This window comes from Chionomys nivalis, chromosome 11 (genome assembly GCF_950005125.1).
Source record: "Chionomys nivalis chromosome 11, mChiNiv1.1, whole genome shotgun sequence".
NCBI classification, from domain to species: domain Eukaryota; kingdom Metazoa; phylum Chordata; class Mammalia; order Rodentia; family Cricetidae; genus Chionomys; species Chionomys nivalis.
Window position 1 is genome coordinate 7,870,101 of NC_080096.1, and position 19,376 is coordinate 7,889,476.

Consider the following 19,376-nt stretch of genomic DNA (forward strand, 5'->3'; position numbering starts at 1 on the left):
TGAAAACAGAAAGGCCAACAAAGTACAGTTGTCCAACTTGTCAACCAATGATCTCACTGCAGCCATGTTTAACTATGGCAAACAGATGACACCTTCCTAGGGTGAGCTGCAAATACTGAGATTCTGTGTGTAAGTTCCTTACGTGTTATGTGACGTGTCTATTTCAAAAGACACGGGAGGACATACCAAGGCGGGAAGGATCAGAACAGCACTGTTCACAGGACCCAGGTTGCAACAGAAAGGCCACCTGCATCTCTCTAGAGGACCACGACAGCACACATCACTTAATGAGAGCCCAGGATCCCTGAGCAAGCACAATGACCAGAGGACTGTGTGGAATCATGCCCACATGGTAAGACTGGCAGTCTCTGTGCTTTGCGACCATTAGCAGAAGAGCAGTGCAGAAGACAGGAAGAGCAGGAAGCCTGAGACCCTGCCACAAATACAGTCAAAGTCAGGACGCTGGCTCACTGGGGACAGAGACGGATGAGTCAGCTGCCTGAGAGGTTAGACCGAACCAAGAAGACCTCATGTCATGCTAACAAGAGGCTCACACCTGAACTGTAACCAGAGCTGGGAACATGGACTCTAGGTGCCAAATGTGACTTGGCCAAGTACGTCCATCTTTCTTCCTGGTCCCTGTCCTCAGCACTTCCTTGTCAGCTCACTGTGGAGGTCCTTTCCTTGCTGTCTGTCACGCCATTACCTGGATGAGCATCTTGCGTAGGAAAGGCATGACGAAGGCTGGGTTCATGCTACTGAGTCGGCCCACAGTGCAGATGGCCAGCTCTCGGATCTCGAAGACCTGGTCATTTAAAGCCACAAACAGGGCCTGTAAGTTTTCAGCCTGGGCCAGGTGGGCATCAAAGCGCTCATCCAGGGATGCCAAGACACAATAGCGGATATCAGGGTCTGCAAGAGCAAACAAGTCTTTGAACAGCTCTTCAGGGTCCCACCCTCCAGCCCTTTCCGAGTTTCTACCCCCACTGCTATCACCCTAGCCCAGTGGTTCTCAGCCTCCCTAATGCTGCGACCCTTTAATTCAGTTCCTCATGTTGTGGTGACCCCTGACCATAAAATTATTTTCCTTGCTACTTCATAACTGCAATTTTGCTGTTATGAATCATAATGTAAATGTCTGTTTTCCAACGGTCTTAAGTGACCTCTGTGAAAGGATCATTCACCCCTCAAAGGGGTCGTGACCTGCAGGTTGAGAACTGCTGCCCTACTCAGCAAACTCCAAAACACCTTCTTCAGCTAACCTTCGGCCCCTCCCTTCTAATCTGCTCACAGGAAGAAAGAGAAAAAAAAAAAAAGATTCTCTTATGCCGAGAGACTAGAGGAGCCAAGCCTACGCCTAAGCAGAGAAACGCTACATGAAATGACTGATGCTGCTCTCTAGAGCCACGCAGACGCCTCGAGCTCCAGGGTCTCCCAGGACTGCTCCACCCTAACATTTACCAGGGTCTGTTATCCCAACCACCAGCAGCTTGCTGAGCACATCTGCCACCACTTGCACCGCAGTCTGGCTAACCACATGCGCATGGCCGCTGATGAGGTGGATGGAGGGCGTGAGCAGGCGGGAGCAGGTGCGGGCAGCTTCCATGCGGATCTCCTTGTGTTCACTGTTCAGGAAGTGATCCGCACAGTGGCGGACAAACTGGGTCAGAGAGTGGCCTGGGTGCAAAGGAAAAGGAAAGAAGAATAAATACTGCTGCTTTGGGACAGAACTGCAGATTCAACTGCACAGAACATCACAGCAGCACAAGAATGGAAATACTCAGAAACCCTGCCATGCATTTTAAAGCAATAAATACCCTCGTGGCTGCAGGTCAGTGAGGAGGAGCAGAGAGCCATCCTGAGTTTTCCACCTCTCATGTGTTATTCTTTATGCATGCTTTTTCTGAGCACCATCTGCCCCAAACACATCATGAGATCAAGCACAGGGCAGGAATTAAACAGGTAGAGCCTGGGAAGGAAGAGCCGCTGTGCATCTGGTACCCTGCTGTGATGACTCTAAAGACTCAGGAATATAGACACCCTCATCCCTTTCTCAGGGCCACAGCATCCTTCAACACTTCAGCAAGAGCCACTGTAATTTCTTACCTTCGAACTCGAAGCTTCCCAGGGTTCGAAGGGCAAGAGTAATGCTGGCCACATCGCTGGCCTCAGGGAGGGTAGTAAGGCCAGGGGAGGCCAGTTGGTGGGCCAGGCCCTTGGGCATGCCTGGGTGTCGGAGGGGTTTGTGCATAAGGACCAGGGACAGCATCTTCAGGAGCCCATCCTGGATATCTTTCTTCAGCTGTGGAATCTGCCGGCTCAGGTCATAGAGCACAGCAGTAAGTGCAGGGCTGCGGAGGAGGAAAGTAGTCACGACGTAGCCAGGACATGGAACAGACTGCCACTACAAGGCTAGGGTGTGACGTAGTCTGCTCTGGGCAGGAGGCATGGGCCCTGTCCCTATTTAGTCTCAGAAGTGCTGCACAACCTTGGCCTTGTTTCAGATTTCAGAATAATCTACCTATTTCTGGTTTTCACCAAAGACCTTGTACACCAGAGATTGAGTCTCAGTCAATGACCAAGAAGCAGACAGAGACCATTCTCCTTATTTCACAGGGAAAGGAAGGACATTTTGAGAAGCTAGCAAGTCTCTCTGGCACTAACACCAACCGCAATCACGCACACTTACCTAGTACCCCCTATAGCCTTGTGTCAGTGGCTGTTTCCTGAACTCTTTCACTTTTTTTTTTAAATTTATTTATTTATTATGTATACAATATTCTGTCTGTGTGTATGTCTGCAGGCCAGAAGAGGGCACCAGACCCCATTACAGATGGTTGTGAGCCACCATGTGGTTGCTGGGAATTGAACTCAGAACCTTTGGAAGAGCAGGCAATGCTCTTAACCACTGAGCCATCTCTCCAGCCCCCTAAACTCTTTCACTTAATCTCAACAACTATCTTAACAGTATAAAGAGTTGGTTTTTGTTTGTTTGTTTGTTTGTTTTTGAGACAGGGCTTCTTTGTGTTGCTTTGGAGCCTGTCCTGGAACTAGCTCTTGTAGACCAGGCTGGCCTCAAACTCACAGAGATCCGCCTGCCTCTGCCTCCCGAGTGCTGGGATTAAAGGCGTGCGCCACCAACCGCCCAGCAAGAGTTATTTTCAGACAAGAAGAGAGAAGCAGCTGAGTCAAGATCACACAGGAGCTAGCAATGAAGCTCGAATTCCTAACCAAGCTGTGTGTGTAGCCTGAATCAGCCTGCCTACCGAATTTAATACCCAACTAACCTGCCTCTCTCTCCTAAGCCAGACCCATTACTGAGGCTGGGTGGCCACTGGGCCTCTGGCACATACCTCAGGCCCACTGCTAACATGGGCTCCAGCAGCTCCTTGATGTCTTGCTGGATGCCTGGCCCCATTGCTCGCGCCAGCATGCTGATGCACGTGAATACTGTGGCATCCACCTGCACGGTTTTCTGCCTCCTGGAGAAAAATAGAATGGCACTTTAGACATAAAGACATTCATAATGTCCCACCTCAAAGTCACGTTGGGGCCAGAAGGGCAAGTTATTTAGCCAGTGCTGGCTACAAGAGCATGTGGAGATTACTGCAAAACTCTTCTGCAGCCAGTCCATCAATCGCTGTGGGTGTGTATTTAAAACATTGCTCCAGCAGATGGCAGTGCTGTTTCACAAAGGGGCTCTTTCCCTGAATTCAGGAAGATGCACCATACTTAATATGAGGCTGACTTAGTTGGGAAGCTAAGAGGCATGCACACTGGGAACCAGAGGGTAGGGTATCAGTATCCCATGGGAAGACGTGTCTCCCTATGATGAGAACGCTGGGTTTCAGGACGGGTAACCTGTGAATCCCAGAGCAACCCTTGCTGACAAACACACAGAAAAACAAACATAAAGGCTCAATGCCATTGACACTGACCTCTCCATCTGGCAAGACGCCAAGGGTCTTGCTCATATATTCTGTGGTGGAATGACTTGTTGCACCTTAGTGCTAAGGAAGAGTTGACCATCTGATCTCTTCAGTTCTAGTCAGGGATTCCTCCACAACGCCGGAGGATACCATCCTGGACATCCAACATGTTCTCAGGGTACCCCCTTTCTAAATACTCGGACAGTCATTGTACCTGAACCTGAGCTCAAGTGAAAAGGGACTGCTGTTCACCTGTGATACCTCAGAGTGCAGCAGCGGGAGAAAGGGCTTAAACTGTGCAACGGATGGATTAGCTTACTCCACCTGAACAGAGAGCACGGTGACACCCTAAGAGAGGGACTTACTTGTGGGCAAAGTCCTTCGGAGGCAGCGCTGCTCGGATGATGTCCAGTACACGGGGCAAGTAGACCTTAAACTCGGACCTCACGGCCACAGAAAGCAGACCCAGGGCCTGGAATGCTGCAGTCCGTTCCTTCTCCTTTTTGACACAGCTAAGGACATGGTTCATGGTATCCTGGAGGTACTGAGTATCTAGTACAGAGAAGACAGCACACGACCAAGGTCAGAGACCCTAGACAGCACTCAAATTTAAGTTACAGCGGTCAATGGGGAGATGCTAAGAATTTAAAGGCTGACCCTTAGAAGACATCTCACGCTTGGCAATCACTCCTCAGGTGTCTTTGGGAATAAGGAATGTCTTTTGCTTTTCCCTTAAATAATAAAAGCAAGGAGGGCGTCTTCAGAAGAGTACTTTATCTCCCTTAGTCCAATCCTTTTGTAATTATATCCGTATGTGTGTGGGTGAGTTGAGGTGTGTTTGCCAATGTGCATTTGAAAGCCAGAGAACAAGTCATGGGATGGATTCCTTCCTTGCACCATTGGGCCACCAGTGGCCATCAGGGTCAGTGACCATCAGGGTCAGTGGCAAGCACCATTTCTGCTGAGTCATTATTCTAGATGCTCCATGAGTATTACTCTGGGGAAAGAGTACACAGTTCAAAAACTGCTCTTGAGAAGCAGAGCTTGGTGGATCTCTATGAGTTCAAGGCCAGCCTGGTCTATATAAAGTTCTAGGCCAGTCAGAGTTACAAGGTGAAGCCTTGTCTGAAAAAAAAGCTAAGGGCTGAAACAGCTGACTTCAATTCCCAGCATCTACAACATGGTTCAAAACCATCTGTTACTCTATAGGCACCAGGCACTCAGGTAGTGTAAACACACATGCTGGCAAAATAGCCAGATAGGTAATTTTTTTTTTAAATACCAAAATCCAAAGTAAATAGACTAAAACATTAAGTCTTGTTTAAAAAACAAAGAGATACACCAGGTGGTGGTGGTGCACATCTTTAATCCTAGCTCTCCGGAGGCAGAAGCAGGCAGATCTCTGTGAGTTCAAGGCCAGCCTAGTCTATAGAACGAGTTCCAGAACAGCCAGGGCAGTCATACAGAGAAACCCTGTCTCAAGAAACTAAAAACAAGACGGGCGGTGGTGGCGCACGCCTTTAATCCCAGCACTCGGGAGGCAGAGGCAGGCGGATCTCTGTGAGTTCGAGACCAGCCTGGTCTACAAGCTCTAGTTCCAGGACAGGCTCCAAAACCACAGAAAAATCCTGTCTCGAAAAACCAAAAAAACAAAAAACAAAAAAAAACAAAAAACAAAACAAAAAAAACCCCAAAAAACTAAAAACAAAACAAACAAACAAAATCAAAGAGATTAATCTCAATTAGCTGACAGTGTAATGACAGTGAAAGTAATATTAAATATTATTCCCAATTAATGGGCCATTCCATTCAGTGTAGGCCTGAAAATCTCTCAGCTATCACCTGAAGATTTTTACTGTAGATAGATCAGAGCGAGACTTAAGAACAGATCTGGAAAGCACCCGCATCTTCACTATGTTTATTTACATCAGTAGCACGTAAGATTAGGTGTTCCTGGGTGCTTGGTGCTGGAATGCTTTTCTTTGGAACAAAGGGATTTTCTGATTCTCGGTTTTGCTTCTCCTCTGCCACTGAGGGTGAGCCTTAGGCACAGTGGCAAGTCACAGGCCTGTAGGGTAATGTTCTGATTTATTTGTGTTATTATGCCCAGCTGGTATTTTGCTCTTTTAAATTTCATTTTCAGGGTATTTTTTGCTCTTCCCAGAACTCCCACCATTGGGAGGCTTAGGCAGTGACTTCCACACTGTGAGTTTTAGTAACAGGCAGCCTGGAGGTGTGCAGTGATGGTGGCTCTCCAGTCTGAATTTCCCTGGCGCATTTTAATGTGATGTTTAACAAAACAGTGACCCTGCATCCAAAGGATACACACAGGGCCTTTGTCTTTGTATCCTGTCGCTAGGCAGTCCCCAGGACACACCATGGTAACTGTTTCTGTAGCACATCAGACTTTGATCAAATTTGGCTTAGTTGTTAAGTTTCTTTTGAACACAGACTTTCAACCTAAGACCATTTAAAGCTCTACTGACCAGGGGTGTGTCTGGTCATTAGGAAAGAGAAGAGCTGCTGGTGCCAGGGAGGCAGAAAGGAAAATTTCAAAAATAACAGGTGATTCCATCCTGTAATTTCTCCTTGGTTCAGCAAGTTTATGTGACAGTTTGGTCCTTATCCAACACACTGTACTAGTCAGGCCTAGCCTGCTCAACAACTCACCATCCAGACACCCGACCCCCACTGGCTTTATCTGGCCTGGATGGCAAGGGGGAGTCCATGTTGGGAACAACAATGCTGAGGGTCAGGCTGACCTTTCCTTTACGCCACTAGATCTTACTTAGTTCTGAACGCTACTCAACACAGGCAGCATGCCACGGAGAAGTGCAAAGAGATGCTTGAGACAAGGGCTCACTCTCACCAAGTAGGAGGCAAGGGAGGGACATTAAATACAAACAGGCAACTAGAGTATTATCATGTGTACCTCCTCATTTCCAGAATGAATCTGAAGTAGCTCCAGGAAGCAATAATAATCTCATAACGGCTTCCATTTACTGAGGCTTACTCTGCGCCAGGCACTATCGAAGGTGCTTAAGCATTCATGCTGTTCATTTTGGGAGGCAGGGACTGTTGTTTCATGTTCACTAGCCAGGAAGTGGAGACCCACAAAGGTCAATAACATCCCAAACCGACTCCATCACCAAAGCTCCCAACAGCTGAGGACTGTGGTGGACAGGAACAGCTCCAGCCACAACAGCTGGAAAGGCCTGCATCTGAACTGGGTAAGACTCGACTGACTGCAACTCAGTGACCACTGAGGACAGCACAGCACGTGGAAATGCGCTGCCCATCACCTGTGGAGACTGCGCTAACTCCTGCACGCATCTTCCTTGCAGCACTGCCCATCACCTGTGGAGGTTCCGTGTAGCACCGTGCATCACCTGTGGAGACTGCTCTAACACACACACACACACGTCTTCTGTGCAGCACCGCCCATCACCTGTGGAGACTGCTCTAACACTAACACACACACACACACACACACACACACACGTCTTCCGTGCAGCACCGCCCATCACCTGTGGAGAATGCTCTAACACACAAGTCTTCCATGCAGGTGGAGAGGATGCTCGATGGTTACCATGGGGAAAACTCAGGTCCCTAAGCCCACTCTGCCCAGACAGGCATTGTTGACAGTATGGACCTGAAGTGCCCTTCTGTGGATCTCACTCTGAGGCCCAAGCTGGTCTTAAACTTTAGATGGTCCTCGTCTCAGCCTCCTAAGGCTTGTGAAATAGGTATGAGCCCCAACACCCAGCACAAGAAGTTATGTGTGCTTTACCTGATGACCTGGACCAGAACTGACCCTTTGCTACACATTGTGATTTTTTTTTTTTTTCTGAGCAGGGTATTATTTGTCCAGGCCGGCCTCAACCTCACTGCATGGCCAAGGATGACTCTGAACCCCTTATTCTTCTGCCTCTGCCTCCAGGTGCTAGGGTTACATGCGTGTACCACCACTTGGATTTCTACCAGGTCTCTTCACAGAAAACGAAGAAACTGGATGGGCAAAGTGATCAGAGACTAGCCCTCCTGTCAGCGCTGCTGCAAGGGAGGCAGTCCTGACTGACTCTCTAGGACCAGTGCTTCCGTCCCTGTTTGATCATCCTAAAGAGGGAATGTCTTCGGAGGACAGCCTCACCTGTGAAGGCAGAAGGTCGGAACGCAGCCAAGCGGGGCAACAGATTAAGGATTGTCATTTGGATCAGTGAGTTTTTGCTGCTCCTGCATTTCAGCACCCACTGGCACACCTGGGAGAGGAAGGATACAGGGTTGACAGAGAAGAGGAAGGTGTGGGATGTGGGGAAGAAGGAAAAGGCCTTTTGCCATTTACCTGATCAAATTTCTCTTCCATCAAGTCCCTGCAACAGCGGCTTTCCACCAAAGTGGATTTGGTAGGGCTGGGGGAAGCCCCGAATCCCATGAGGCCTTGGTGGGAGCTGTACCCCAGCAGTCCCACCAAGGCGTTCGACTGCTGGGGCTGCACAGCCTGGAAACTGGTGAAGGGGGTGATGTGTCGAGGCTTTGTCCCGAAGCCCATCAGGTCTTTGCAGTACTTGTCATGCACCAGCTGCTGCTGGGTGATTTCCTCCATCTCTTCTCTCAGACGCTAGGCAGGGCCAAGGAAGGAAAAATACAGTCACTTTTGCTTATGAGGAGCTTTTACCCTGCGCACAGTGAGTCTGCAGGGTAACATTAGGCAAAAGACCACCTTTTACTGAGCAGGAAAGAAACCTCCAGCCTGGAGTTCCTATGTCCAAGTATCCTTTGCAGGTTCAAGAAGGCTGAATTGCGAAAGAGAAGATAGCCCAATGCTGGTACCCTGCAAAGAACATTCTGATCTCTTTTCCTGAAGCTGAGTTTCTACTCAGGCAAATCATTTTCTCAGAATCCTCATTCTGGGGTGGCATGGAATAAGGGTGCCTGCAATGCTGGTCTGTCCGCTATTGAAGGGAGGCACCCCAACTCATCCTCCAACAGCCTCCAGCTCTTCTCATACACACACAGTCATTTCCCTCCTGGCTTGCTACTCTTACCAGAGTCCCTAAAGGACCACCCTAGTCTTCATCTCTATTTGCAGCATCTGATACACTGTCATCTCTTGCATGAGACCATCCTTGTTACTTCTGCAAACCCCACATTCTCTGGCCTGTCTTCCTCCTTCCCAGCTGCTCCTGTCTCCTATGGTTCCTCCAAATTTCTCAATTTCAGTTCACAGACCCCATCTCTTTTCATCTACACCAGGTCATGTGAGTTCTTGCCCAGTCTCATGATGTAAATCAGTACCCCCATGTTCATTTCTCTTACTAGGTTTCTCCCCAGAACTACTCACTAGGTCACACAGATGCCCAACATGTGTCTCAAAACCTCCTCTTTCTCCTCATCCTGTTTTCCTATCTCAGTGTAAAGCAACTCCATTCTCCCAGTTACAAAACCAAACCCTTTAACTTCTCTTCCTTCCAATCTATTCCACATCCAGAATCCGGCCACTTCTTGGAAATCTATAGCTCTAGGATTCTTCTTTTTTTTTTTAAATGTGTAGCCCAGGCTGGCCTCAAACTCGTGATCCTCCTGCCTCTGCCTCCTTCAGCAAATCCTACCGGTGTGTGTCACCACAACCGGCTAGGAAGAGCTTCAAAGATCTCGGCCAAGGCAGTCGTGTTCCGCTCTTTAAGTGTTTCTTATTATACTGTGTGTTTGGAAATGAGACGATAACTTGTGAGAATTGGTTCCCCGCGTACATCTGGGTCCTGAGGAACTAACCCAGGTTTTCAGCCTTGCCAGCAGGCACCTGTACTGCCGAGCGAGCCATGCTGAGCGAGCCATGCTGACAGCTCTGCAGTTCCCTCTTGATGGAATTTGTGGCTTCAGCCCTTTTGCCCTCTGATAATCCCTTCTCAACAAAGGGGTCTCATGAGTCTAAAGCCACTCATAGGGGTTAAGGACCTAGATGGCTCAGCCAGGTAAGTACTTGCTACACAAACAGGAGGACTTGAGCCCAGATGCCCAGCACTCGTATAGCAAGCTGGGCATGGCTACATGTGCCTGCACTCCTAGTGCTGGGGAAGCCAAGGCAGGAGCTCCAGAGATCACTGGGCAGCTAGTCTTGCTGAATCATTGAGATTCATCGAGATCTCATTCAGTGAGAGACCTTGTCTCAAAAAAAAAAAAAAAAAAAAAGCAGAGTAATAAAGACAGGTACTCAACAACAACCTACAGCTTCCATAAACCTCAAGCACATAAACACGTATGTGCATGCATGTTCTCTTCAACATCTACCATAGCCTACCACTGCACACAAAGTGCACTCAATGGCCTCCTACAACCTGAGCTATCCTCCTGGCCAGACCCAGGTATTCTCAGAGCTTCTCCTGCTCACCTGCCCAGGCACAGGGGCATTCTGGCTGCTCTCCTGGAGTGGCATGCTCCTGCACTGGGCCGTCACACAGGCCCATCAGCTGCCTGGAATGGCTTTCTGCTTACCCCCATCACAACTGTTTGCAAACATATCCAGGTTTTCTTCATTCCATAGCATGTAACTCCATACAGATCATCACAGTGTGTTTTCATCTACATGGGCACGCTCTCCCTGGCTACAACATGGCCCATTCTGTTCCCTGTTCTTGCTTTGGCCCTCAGGGCTCACTATCGCTGGTACACACTAGATTCCCCACTAAAACCTAGTGAGCAGGAGAACACAGAATGGCATAATCCTGACATTTTAGAAGGAACCTGTAATTCACAAAGCACCTCTGTGAGAACCTTTTCACTTACTGCTGACACCTTTATGTGTTAGGTGACATCATCTTGTTTCATTAGGAGGAAACAAAGGTCCCAGAACTGTCTGGACTACAGTAGGACTCAGGCAGAGAAATTTCAGAGTGTTACCACTTACATCACATCCACCAGGTATCAGAGGCTGCACTGAGCCTTTATATACATTTAGAAACCTCTCAGCCGGCGGTGGTGGCACACGCCTTTAATCCCAGCTCCAGAGGCAGAGGCAGGCGGATCTCTGTGAGTTTGAGGCCAGCCTGGTCTACAAAGCCAGTTCCAGGACAGCCAGGGCTACACAGAGAAATCCTGTATTGAGAATCCAAAAAACAAACCAAAACAAGACAAAACTAGAAACCTTTCAAGTCCAGCACAACGGGGAACGCCTGTGCAAGGGGAGGAACAGGAGGCGCATGTGAAAGACACAGTATCAGCAGTGGAGCCGAACGTGTCCTGTACTCCATGTGCTGCCCTGGTACAACACACAACCACTCTCTATAGTCAGGGCACCCTGGGTGAAATTCCACACCAACAGATCCTCCCAGGAAGTCTCATAGGGAGAGTTTTACTCCAACATATCCTGCATCCTGTCTCCCCAGTATCTGTGTCACTACATCTAATTGAAGCCAGTCAGGCTATTCTAGGAGCCCCTTGTGGCAGCCACCAGAATGTGACCTCAACTACAAGAGCCTAACTGATCCACAGGCCCTGGTGCTGCTCAGAGTTCCATGGCCAAGCCTGTGCCATGGCCACATGGGCTGCTCATGGCAACTACAGAAGGCAAGGATGCTGTAGCTTGCTTGATCCTGGATGACAAAGGCCTCCTCTCATAACCCCCTTTGGCATAAGGACCTCAAAATGGCCTCGCATAAAGACAAAGAGACATCCAGTGTGTTTTTTCTCTTGTTCATTCAGGCCAACGTAGATTTAGCCCTTCCTATTTTCTCATAGGCTGCAAAACCCTTTCACCTTAACTGACTTAACTCCTAACTCTGACTTTATTCCCACCTCACCACACACTTGGATCCCACAAGCGACAGGTGTCAGAAATTCTTAACACCCTACGAATCCCGTGTATAACACTGACGTCTGTGCCTGCAATAAGAATAAAACTGCTGACCACAAACAGTGAGCCTATTAACTGGACCCCACTCCCTCTCTGACACCATCTCCTCTTTCTCCTCCGCTCACAATATACCAACCATCCTTCCCATGTCAAACTCTCTCCCACCTCAGCCAAGAACACAGCTCCCAGCCAGCTGCCAGCCTCATTCACATCACGCGCCTCTCAGGCAGATGGCGCCACCTCAGGGAGGGCAGGCCAAGCCTCCACTTACCCTTCCAACCCCATCCCCACGATCTTGCTGCCTGCTTCATGGGTTTTCACAGAGCGTCCCTGGCCCCCGGCCCCCAGACGCGTGGCTCACCTCTCCCTCCATGCTGCTGATGCGGACCAGCTCGTTGAGGATCAGCAAGGCCCCGTGGATTCGATCGTCTCGATTCATGCCCTTCTCTTTGGCCAGGGTCTCATCAAACCCTTTCTCTGCTTCTTCAAATGTGTGCTGGAGAGGGAGGATGGTGTTCAAGGATATAACACAGGCACCTACACACACACACACGAGGTTCAAGGATACAACACAGGCACCTACACACACACACACACACACACACGAGGTTCAAGGGTACAACACAGCCCCCCCATACACACAAGAGGTTCAAGGATACAACACAGGCCCCCCCCACACACACATGAGGTTTAAGGATACAACACAGGCACCCTCACACACACACGAGGTTCAAGGATACAACACAGGCACCTACTCACACACACATGAGGTTCAAGGATACAACACAGGCACCTACACACACACACGAGGTTCAAGGATACAACACAGGCCCCCCCCCCACACACACGAGGTTCAAGGATACAACGCAGGGCCCCCCCACACACACACACACGAGGTTCAAGGATACAACACAGGGCCCCCCCCACACACACACGAGGTTCAGAGGCTGCTAGTGCCGTGTGTCAGCATTCACACCGCCTTATAAGTTCTTTTGTTTAATTTAGCTCCAAGGTTCATGCCTTTGCGGCAAATGCTACTGTCACCTCCGACAGCTACATAAAACAGGCCCAAAGGAATTAACTGACTTGTCTAATGTCATACATCTAAGGCAAAAAGGCAGGCCAGGTCTCTTTTCCCACGTGTAGAACTCCTGTGAAGTCCATTTCCTTGGCGGCAGCTATGGGCCCAGGGCCCAGGACGCTGGATTGGAGGGAGCTAGCCCTTTGCAAACTAGCAGCAGCTGCATTCCCTGACCCACAGACCCAGTTTCTACATTTTAACAGCTCCTGATGTGAAGGCAGCAGATACCAAATATTACTTTATTTATTTTTGTTATTGTTGTTTTGAAACAGTGTTTCTTCAGGTAGCCCAGATGGGCCTTGAAGTCTTTTTCTGTTTGTTTACAGGACTTAATCTTAATGTTGTTTAACTATATTTTGAAGCAAATATGGTGTGGGCACTGCTGGCAAAATTGCAATTATCAAACATTATTTGCTTTTGTTTTTGAGATAGGGTTTTACTATGTGAACCTGGATGGCCTGTCTGATTCCCAAATGCTGAGTAAAGGTGTGAGCCACGGCACTTGGCCAATACGTGGTCCAGAGGCTGGGGATGTAGTTTAGTTTGCAGCGTTCATCTAACATGCAGGAAGCTCTGGGTTCAATGTCCAGCACAGCACAAAAGTGGGCGTGGTGGTTTGTGCCTGTAATCCTAGCACTAAGGAGGCAGAGGCAGAAGGATCTCAAATTCATGGTCAGACCCCAAATCTTATCTTCTTGCCTCAGCTTCCCAAGCGCTGGGATTATAAAGGTGTGCCGAAGCCGGGCAGTGGTGCCGCATGCCTTTAATCCCAGCACTTGGGAGGCAGAGGCAGGTGAATCTCTGTGAGTTCGAGACCAGGCTGGTCTACAAGAGCTAGTTCCAGGACAGGCTCCAAAGCCACAGAGAAACCCTGTCTCGAAAAACCAAAATAAATAAATAAATAAATAAATAAATAAATAAATAAATAAATAAATAAAGGTGTGCCGACCATAGCCAGAGGCCTTGAATCATAGTCTAACTGACACATTTTTCATTCTTAGTAATGCATAAAATAATGGTGTGGCTATCAATGTAACTTTACTAAGAAAGTGCCATAAAGTAACCAGTGATTCACGATGAACAGAGAAAAAGCATGCAGGCCCAAACAACTGTGACAAGGCTCCATGGCCAGCCACGATCCCCAAGCAATAGCGCTCTGCTATTGGCTGGTATGGAACCATCTCCTCACCCTGTACCACTGAGGCTTCTGCATCTCCTTCGGCTCCCGCTGGGTGGTGAGAATGAGACAGGCACGAAGGGCAGCCACGGCCCCCTCTCGGATGGCCTGCTTAGGGTCCCACACGGCCACAAAAATGTTGTCAAAGAAGGGCTGCACTTGCTGGAAGAAGAAAGTGGGGACACTGATGGCCAGCTCGCGGAGAACGAGGACCTGGGAGAGAAGAGCAAACAGGACTCTTATGCTACCAGGACTTTTGTTCTCTCGGGACACTCCCCTGCCATCCTGGTGTGTCTCCCTGCAATGCAAAGCAAAGCCTCATCCTCCTAAATGGGAAAGCCTGGTGCCAGGAGAGGCGAAGCAGACCAACCAATCATCTCAGTGCTTACCACCTGGCTGCTGACATACAGAATGTTGGCACCATCTGAACCCACACCCAAACAGACAGGTGTTTGATGCTTTAACACTAAGCTAACAGCCTAGAACTATACCTGCAAGCCAGAATAGTCAATAAATATTTACTGGATGAAAACACGTTTGATATTCAATTTTGTTACTATTTTCATTTCAGAGAAGACTAGTGTCCTTAGTAAGGCTGCCCTGCTACAAAGTTGTGAACGAAAAACCCATTAGCCAGGGTTAGTTTGTGCTACTTCCTTGAACCAACTGGAAAGCAGCTGGGGATGCTTCCAGCTCCACTGCACCCACTGCCAGATGTTTTCTCAAACAGACTGACTCTCCCATCTCATACCCCAGAATCCTTTGCCCAGAACAAACTTCAGAAGGAAGCAAAGCACAAAACAGTGCCCACTGCTCCCCAGGCCTGGCTGGGCTTAATTCTATAGGCACTCACAGCTGCGTGTCTCCGACCCTCGTTGCGGTCAGCACCCAGCCATTCCAAGGCTCGTTTCACTTCAAACTCCACGTACTCAGCAGTGAAAGTATCCCCTGCCATAGCAAGGCGGCCAATGGCCTTGGAAGCCATCTCCATGACAACTGGATCACTTGAGGGGAGGAGGTTCCGAAGGTAGTTGGCAAATCTGCCAATCCTGGTGGAATTCCCACCTTCCACTCCTATGAGGCTGGCTAGAAAAGAAAGCAAAGGTGACCATGTGGTGTGTTCTGGGATGCATGTGGTCTGGAGTTGAACGCTGGCAAGTGAGCCCTTTACTCCATGCTGAACACATTTCCACATTAAGAAGGAGGTTTTTCATTTGAACCAGGAGATTGGCTTTTTGTGTCATTTTAACACATCTGCATATCTTCCTTCCAGGAGAGAAAACTCTTCAGAATGAATGACAATTTACAGGGTTTGTGGCCAGCCTCAGTCAGGCAAATAGCAGCCATTTCTACTTTGGTACATGTGGGCCCCACAGTGACAAAGCCTACTCTGTGTAACACCAGACCTGCCAAAGGCAATCTGGGGCAAAAGAATGAAAACCTGGCTTCTAGTCTCAAACCTGGCAAACCAGTTCTGAGACTCGGTTGTCACCTATAAGAGTGTGTCTTGCCTGCATCCCAGGGCTTCTAGAATTGGCACTCAGTATACAAGTACTGAAAACCACAGGCTCCTTAACACTCTTTCAAAACAAAGACGAACTAGATGCTACCCCTCAGCAAGTGCAGACAGGGTACAGTGAACATGAGATGACTTGTCCTGTGTCCCTAAGGTTTTTTGCGACCAGAAACTCTGTCCTTACCGATGGCCAAGATGCCACCTTTCCTCTCGTTGGCATCTGAGCTGGAAACCAGTTCAAAAATGTGATGGTTCAGCTGGTCATAGAAGCGCGTAGACTCCTCTTGGCTCATCTGCAAGGGAAGATGTACACAGAACAGCTTCTTGTTACTTTCCCACTGGTGACCACAGTGGTGACAGCTGGCAATTTCAGATTCGGATGGGGGGTGGAGGGTACAGTTCAAACCAAAGGAAACAATCCCCATTTCCATAGCTTTAAAGTGAAGCGCAACTGATTACATGACCTCTCTGTTCATTTAGCAACTGCTTCCTGATTCTCTACTCTATAGGACAGCTAGTCTTAAAATCATCTTAATCCCAGGGGCACAAGGGTAGACAGGCCAGTATCTTTGACCTCAACTGTGGTCTCTGTTTAGAAAGTTCCAGACCATCAACTCTCCCAAACACTGACAGATATAAAGAATTGAAGGGCTGGTTTTAGGAAAAAACATCATAAAAAATAAAATAAAGAACCGAACTGTGACCACAAACATGAGCAACATCACAGAAACGTGAAATCGCTGCATGGGAGCCCACACGCTCTCAGAATATGAAAGCTGGTATCCTCGCAAATATCACTGAGCTGTGGCAGCAATCTAAACCAGCAACTGCACATTGGTCCCGGAACCCAGCAAAGACTGGCCCCAAGCACACAAGACTAACCTCTCGAAGCTCCATGGTGACATAGTGCTGCAGCTCCTTGGCCGCTTTGGCTCTGGTCTCCTCATTCCGGCTCTTCAGTCCACTGGCGAACTGCTGCAGAACGCTCACATTGCTCGATGTGGCGGCACTGGCGGTGGCCGTGGTGGGACCTGTGCCCAGCATCTTGCCCTAAGGTTCTTTGGAAAAGAACATCTTTCAGTATCTTTTTTTTCCGCTTTTATTTATTTGGGTGTGCATGTGCACACCATAGCACATAAGTTAGAGAATAAGTTGCAGGAATGAATTCTCTTCTTCCTCCACGTGGACAACTCAGATTGCCAGTCTTGGCAACGAGTATCTTTGCCCCTGAGCCATCTTTCCAGCCCCTTTATTTTTGTTTTTCAGTCAACCTTATATTCTCAGCATGACTTTGAACTCACTATGCGACTGATAGCCTAGAATTGCTATCTCGATTCCACCAACCACTGGGATTTTAACAGTGCTACCATGTCCACTTCATGCAGTGCTGGGACTCCAATCCACGGCTTTGTGTGTGCTGGGCAAGCATTCCATCAGCCGAGCCTCAGCCCAACCCATCTCTCAGTACTCTATAAACCATGTATTTGTGGCCTTAGTACTTGCACAGGTTTCTACACACTCATGACAGGTGCAGGTTTCTAGAGGGCCAGACGGCAGACTGAAGAGAAAATTATCTGGCCTTGAATTCTGCTGCAAAGTCATACATGTATCTTAAGACAGTCAAGATTCCTCAATTTCCACAGCACTGCAATAGAAGGATAACAGTGCCTGACTTGTGGGTTGAGCTGAAAACTAACGGGCTTAGAGTATTTCCAGAAAGTGTGGCACACGGCTCTGGCTCGCGGTTAGCATCACTGTGGACATGGTCCAGGGTCAGGTGCCAGAAGCAGCAAGAGAATTAAGGCTGGGATGTCCTTTCCTCAGAGCACCATTTGCTGAAAGGAGTCATGATCATCCTCAGCAGCCCTGCCCAACAGAAATGTAATACAAGCCACGTAAGTAATCTTACTTATTGCTTTATTTTTTATATACGTGTGTCTGTCTGAGTGTATGTCCCATGTATGCAGACGCCTGGCAAGGCCAGAAAAAAGACATCAGAGTCCCTGAAGCTGGGGCCACAGGCAGCTGTGAGTTGACTGACAAGGTCACTGGGGACTCGAATGGGGTCCGTTGGATGAGTAGCAAGTGCTCTCAAGTCCTGGGATATGGTCAGCCCCCTTGTAAGAAATTTTAAATATTTTAGTACTCAAATTAGGAGAAACAGGTGAAACTGTACTTAACCCAATAACCCAAAACCTATCATTTGAAGTTTTATTGGTATATAAACTTATTGATATCTTCCCCACTCTTTTCTGAGACTAAGCTTCCAACATCTATTGTTTTAACCACCTCAGTCTGAATCCATCATTCCCCAAGTGCTCACGAGCTACATGTGGCTACAGGCTGCCGTACACAGTACTAGTGTAGCTGGCCCTTCTCATCATGGGTTCTGAACCTGCAGACTCTACCAAACGTGGATAGAATGTGTTGGGGATGAGGGAGCTAGCAAGACGCCTCAGCGAGTAGAGGTGTTTGCTGCCAAGACTGATGATCGAGTGTGATCCCTGGGCCCCACAAGGTAGAAAGGAACTGACACCTACACGTTGTTCTCACTTCCAGGTGCGCACCAGTGCATGCACGCCTCCCCTGATAAAAAAGTGTAAATCTGAAAAGGAAAAACAATGGGGCAGGAGAACCCGAAGTTTGTACTAAACATACACAGGCTTCTTTTCTTGTCATTATTTGCTACATGATAGGGTATAACAACGCTTTATGTTGTATTTGACATTAAAAGCAAGATAGGCATGATTTAAAGCATACAAAAGGATATCTACAAGTACCACACCATTTCATGAGGGACAGGCTTTCACTGGGTTGGGAAGGCAGTTCCAAAACAAATCCGCCCTGACAGGAAGGGGCAACTGATTACAGTTGTGAGCTGAAAGGGACCACTCATTCCTCAACTCTGTGCTGTTTCCCCAGTGAGTTTACAACTCAGGGGGACCATAAAAAGGAGGCTAGCTCACAACGCCATGGAAGTGACATGCACAACCATCCTGCCAGATTACACTAAAAAACAAACATAATTCTTAATTAAGCACAGGACCCTGGGTTCTATGCCCAGCATCACATAACCAAGGCAGGAGAGCGCGCACTTTTAAGCCCAGCACTCAAGAAGTGCTGGCAGAAGGATCAGAAGTTCAAGGTCATGCTCTAGGAGATGGGTAAATAAACTGAGGAACAAATGGTTTTGAAAAACTTTCAAACACTGCACTGCTGTCTAGAAAAAAAGGTACTACAAAAGGAACCAGACCCTCTTAGGGAGGAAGGAACCACTCCTGAGTGTGTACACACACGAGGCAGCAGGAAGGAGGCCGACACGAAATTTCTATTCTCACGAAAGTAGAGCGTCATTTTAGGCTTTCCCTACAAGCCAGCTGCCCCAGGCTGGATTCAAAGTAACTACTTGGAGTCACAGAATCCCAAAGGTTTGGTCATGCCTTAGAGAAGTTCACGTTGAAAGGTTGAAACAAGAAGTGAGGACACGGGCGAGGCAGACACAGCGTGAGCTCGGAGGGTGGAACCCAGCTCAGCTCGGAGGTCTGGGTCCCCGACAGGTCTCCAGGTGCGGTGTAGGGGGCTGACCCCGGTCTAGGAGGCTGCAGCTCCCAGGGGCAGGCTCCACCGTCTGTAGGTGGTTCTCGAGGGGTGACCGAGACCGGGCATAAGACCTAAAAGGCACAACGGCAGGCCCGGAGCAGATCCACCAGCCTGGGGGTCTCCGCGAGGGCGCAGTGCGGGCCGCCCCGGTGGCGGGGCTGGTGTGGAGGCGCTGCCTGGTGCAGACGGGCGGCTTCCCGGGCCTCCCCCAGCACGGCCCAGAC

At 48.8% G+C, this 19,376-nt stretch overlaps 1 protein-coding gene across 1 annotated transcript in view; it reads right to left on the reverse strand.

Annotated features, from left to right (window-relative positions):
- Mtor (mechanistic target of rapamycin kinase) overlaps positions 1–19,376 on the reverse strand; it is a 112,376-nt gene that overhangs the window by 92,830 nt on the left and 170 nt on the right. Inside the window, exons 2-13 of the mRNA XM_057783538.1 lie at positions 16,435–16,610; positions 15,737–15,845; positions 14,890–15,122; positions 14,049–14,249; positions 12,140–12,274; positions 8,272–8,547; positions 8,080–8,188; positions 4,295–4,481; positions 3,354–3,482; positions 2,107–2,351; positions 1,462–1,677; positions 707–912 (exon numbers count right to left, since the gene is read on the reverse strand). Coding sequence (XP_057639521.1) covers positions 707–912; positions 1,462–1,677; positions 2,107–2,351; positions 3,354–3,482; positions 4,295–4,481; positions 8,080–8,188; positions 8,272–8,547; positions 12,140–12,274; positions 14,049–14,249; positions 14,890–15,122; positions 15,737–15,845; positions 16,435–16,596 — 2,208 coding nt within the window. The 5' untranslated portion in view covers positions 16,597–16,610. The remainder of the gene's footprint in view (positions 1–706; positions 913–1,461; positions 1,678–2,106; positions 2,352–3,353; positions 3,483–4,294; positions 4,482–8,079; positions 8,189–8,271; positions 8,548–12,139; positions 12,275–14,048; positions 14,250–14,889; positions 15,123–15,736; positions 15,846–16,434; positions 16,611–19,376) is intronic.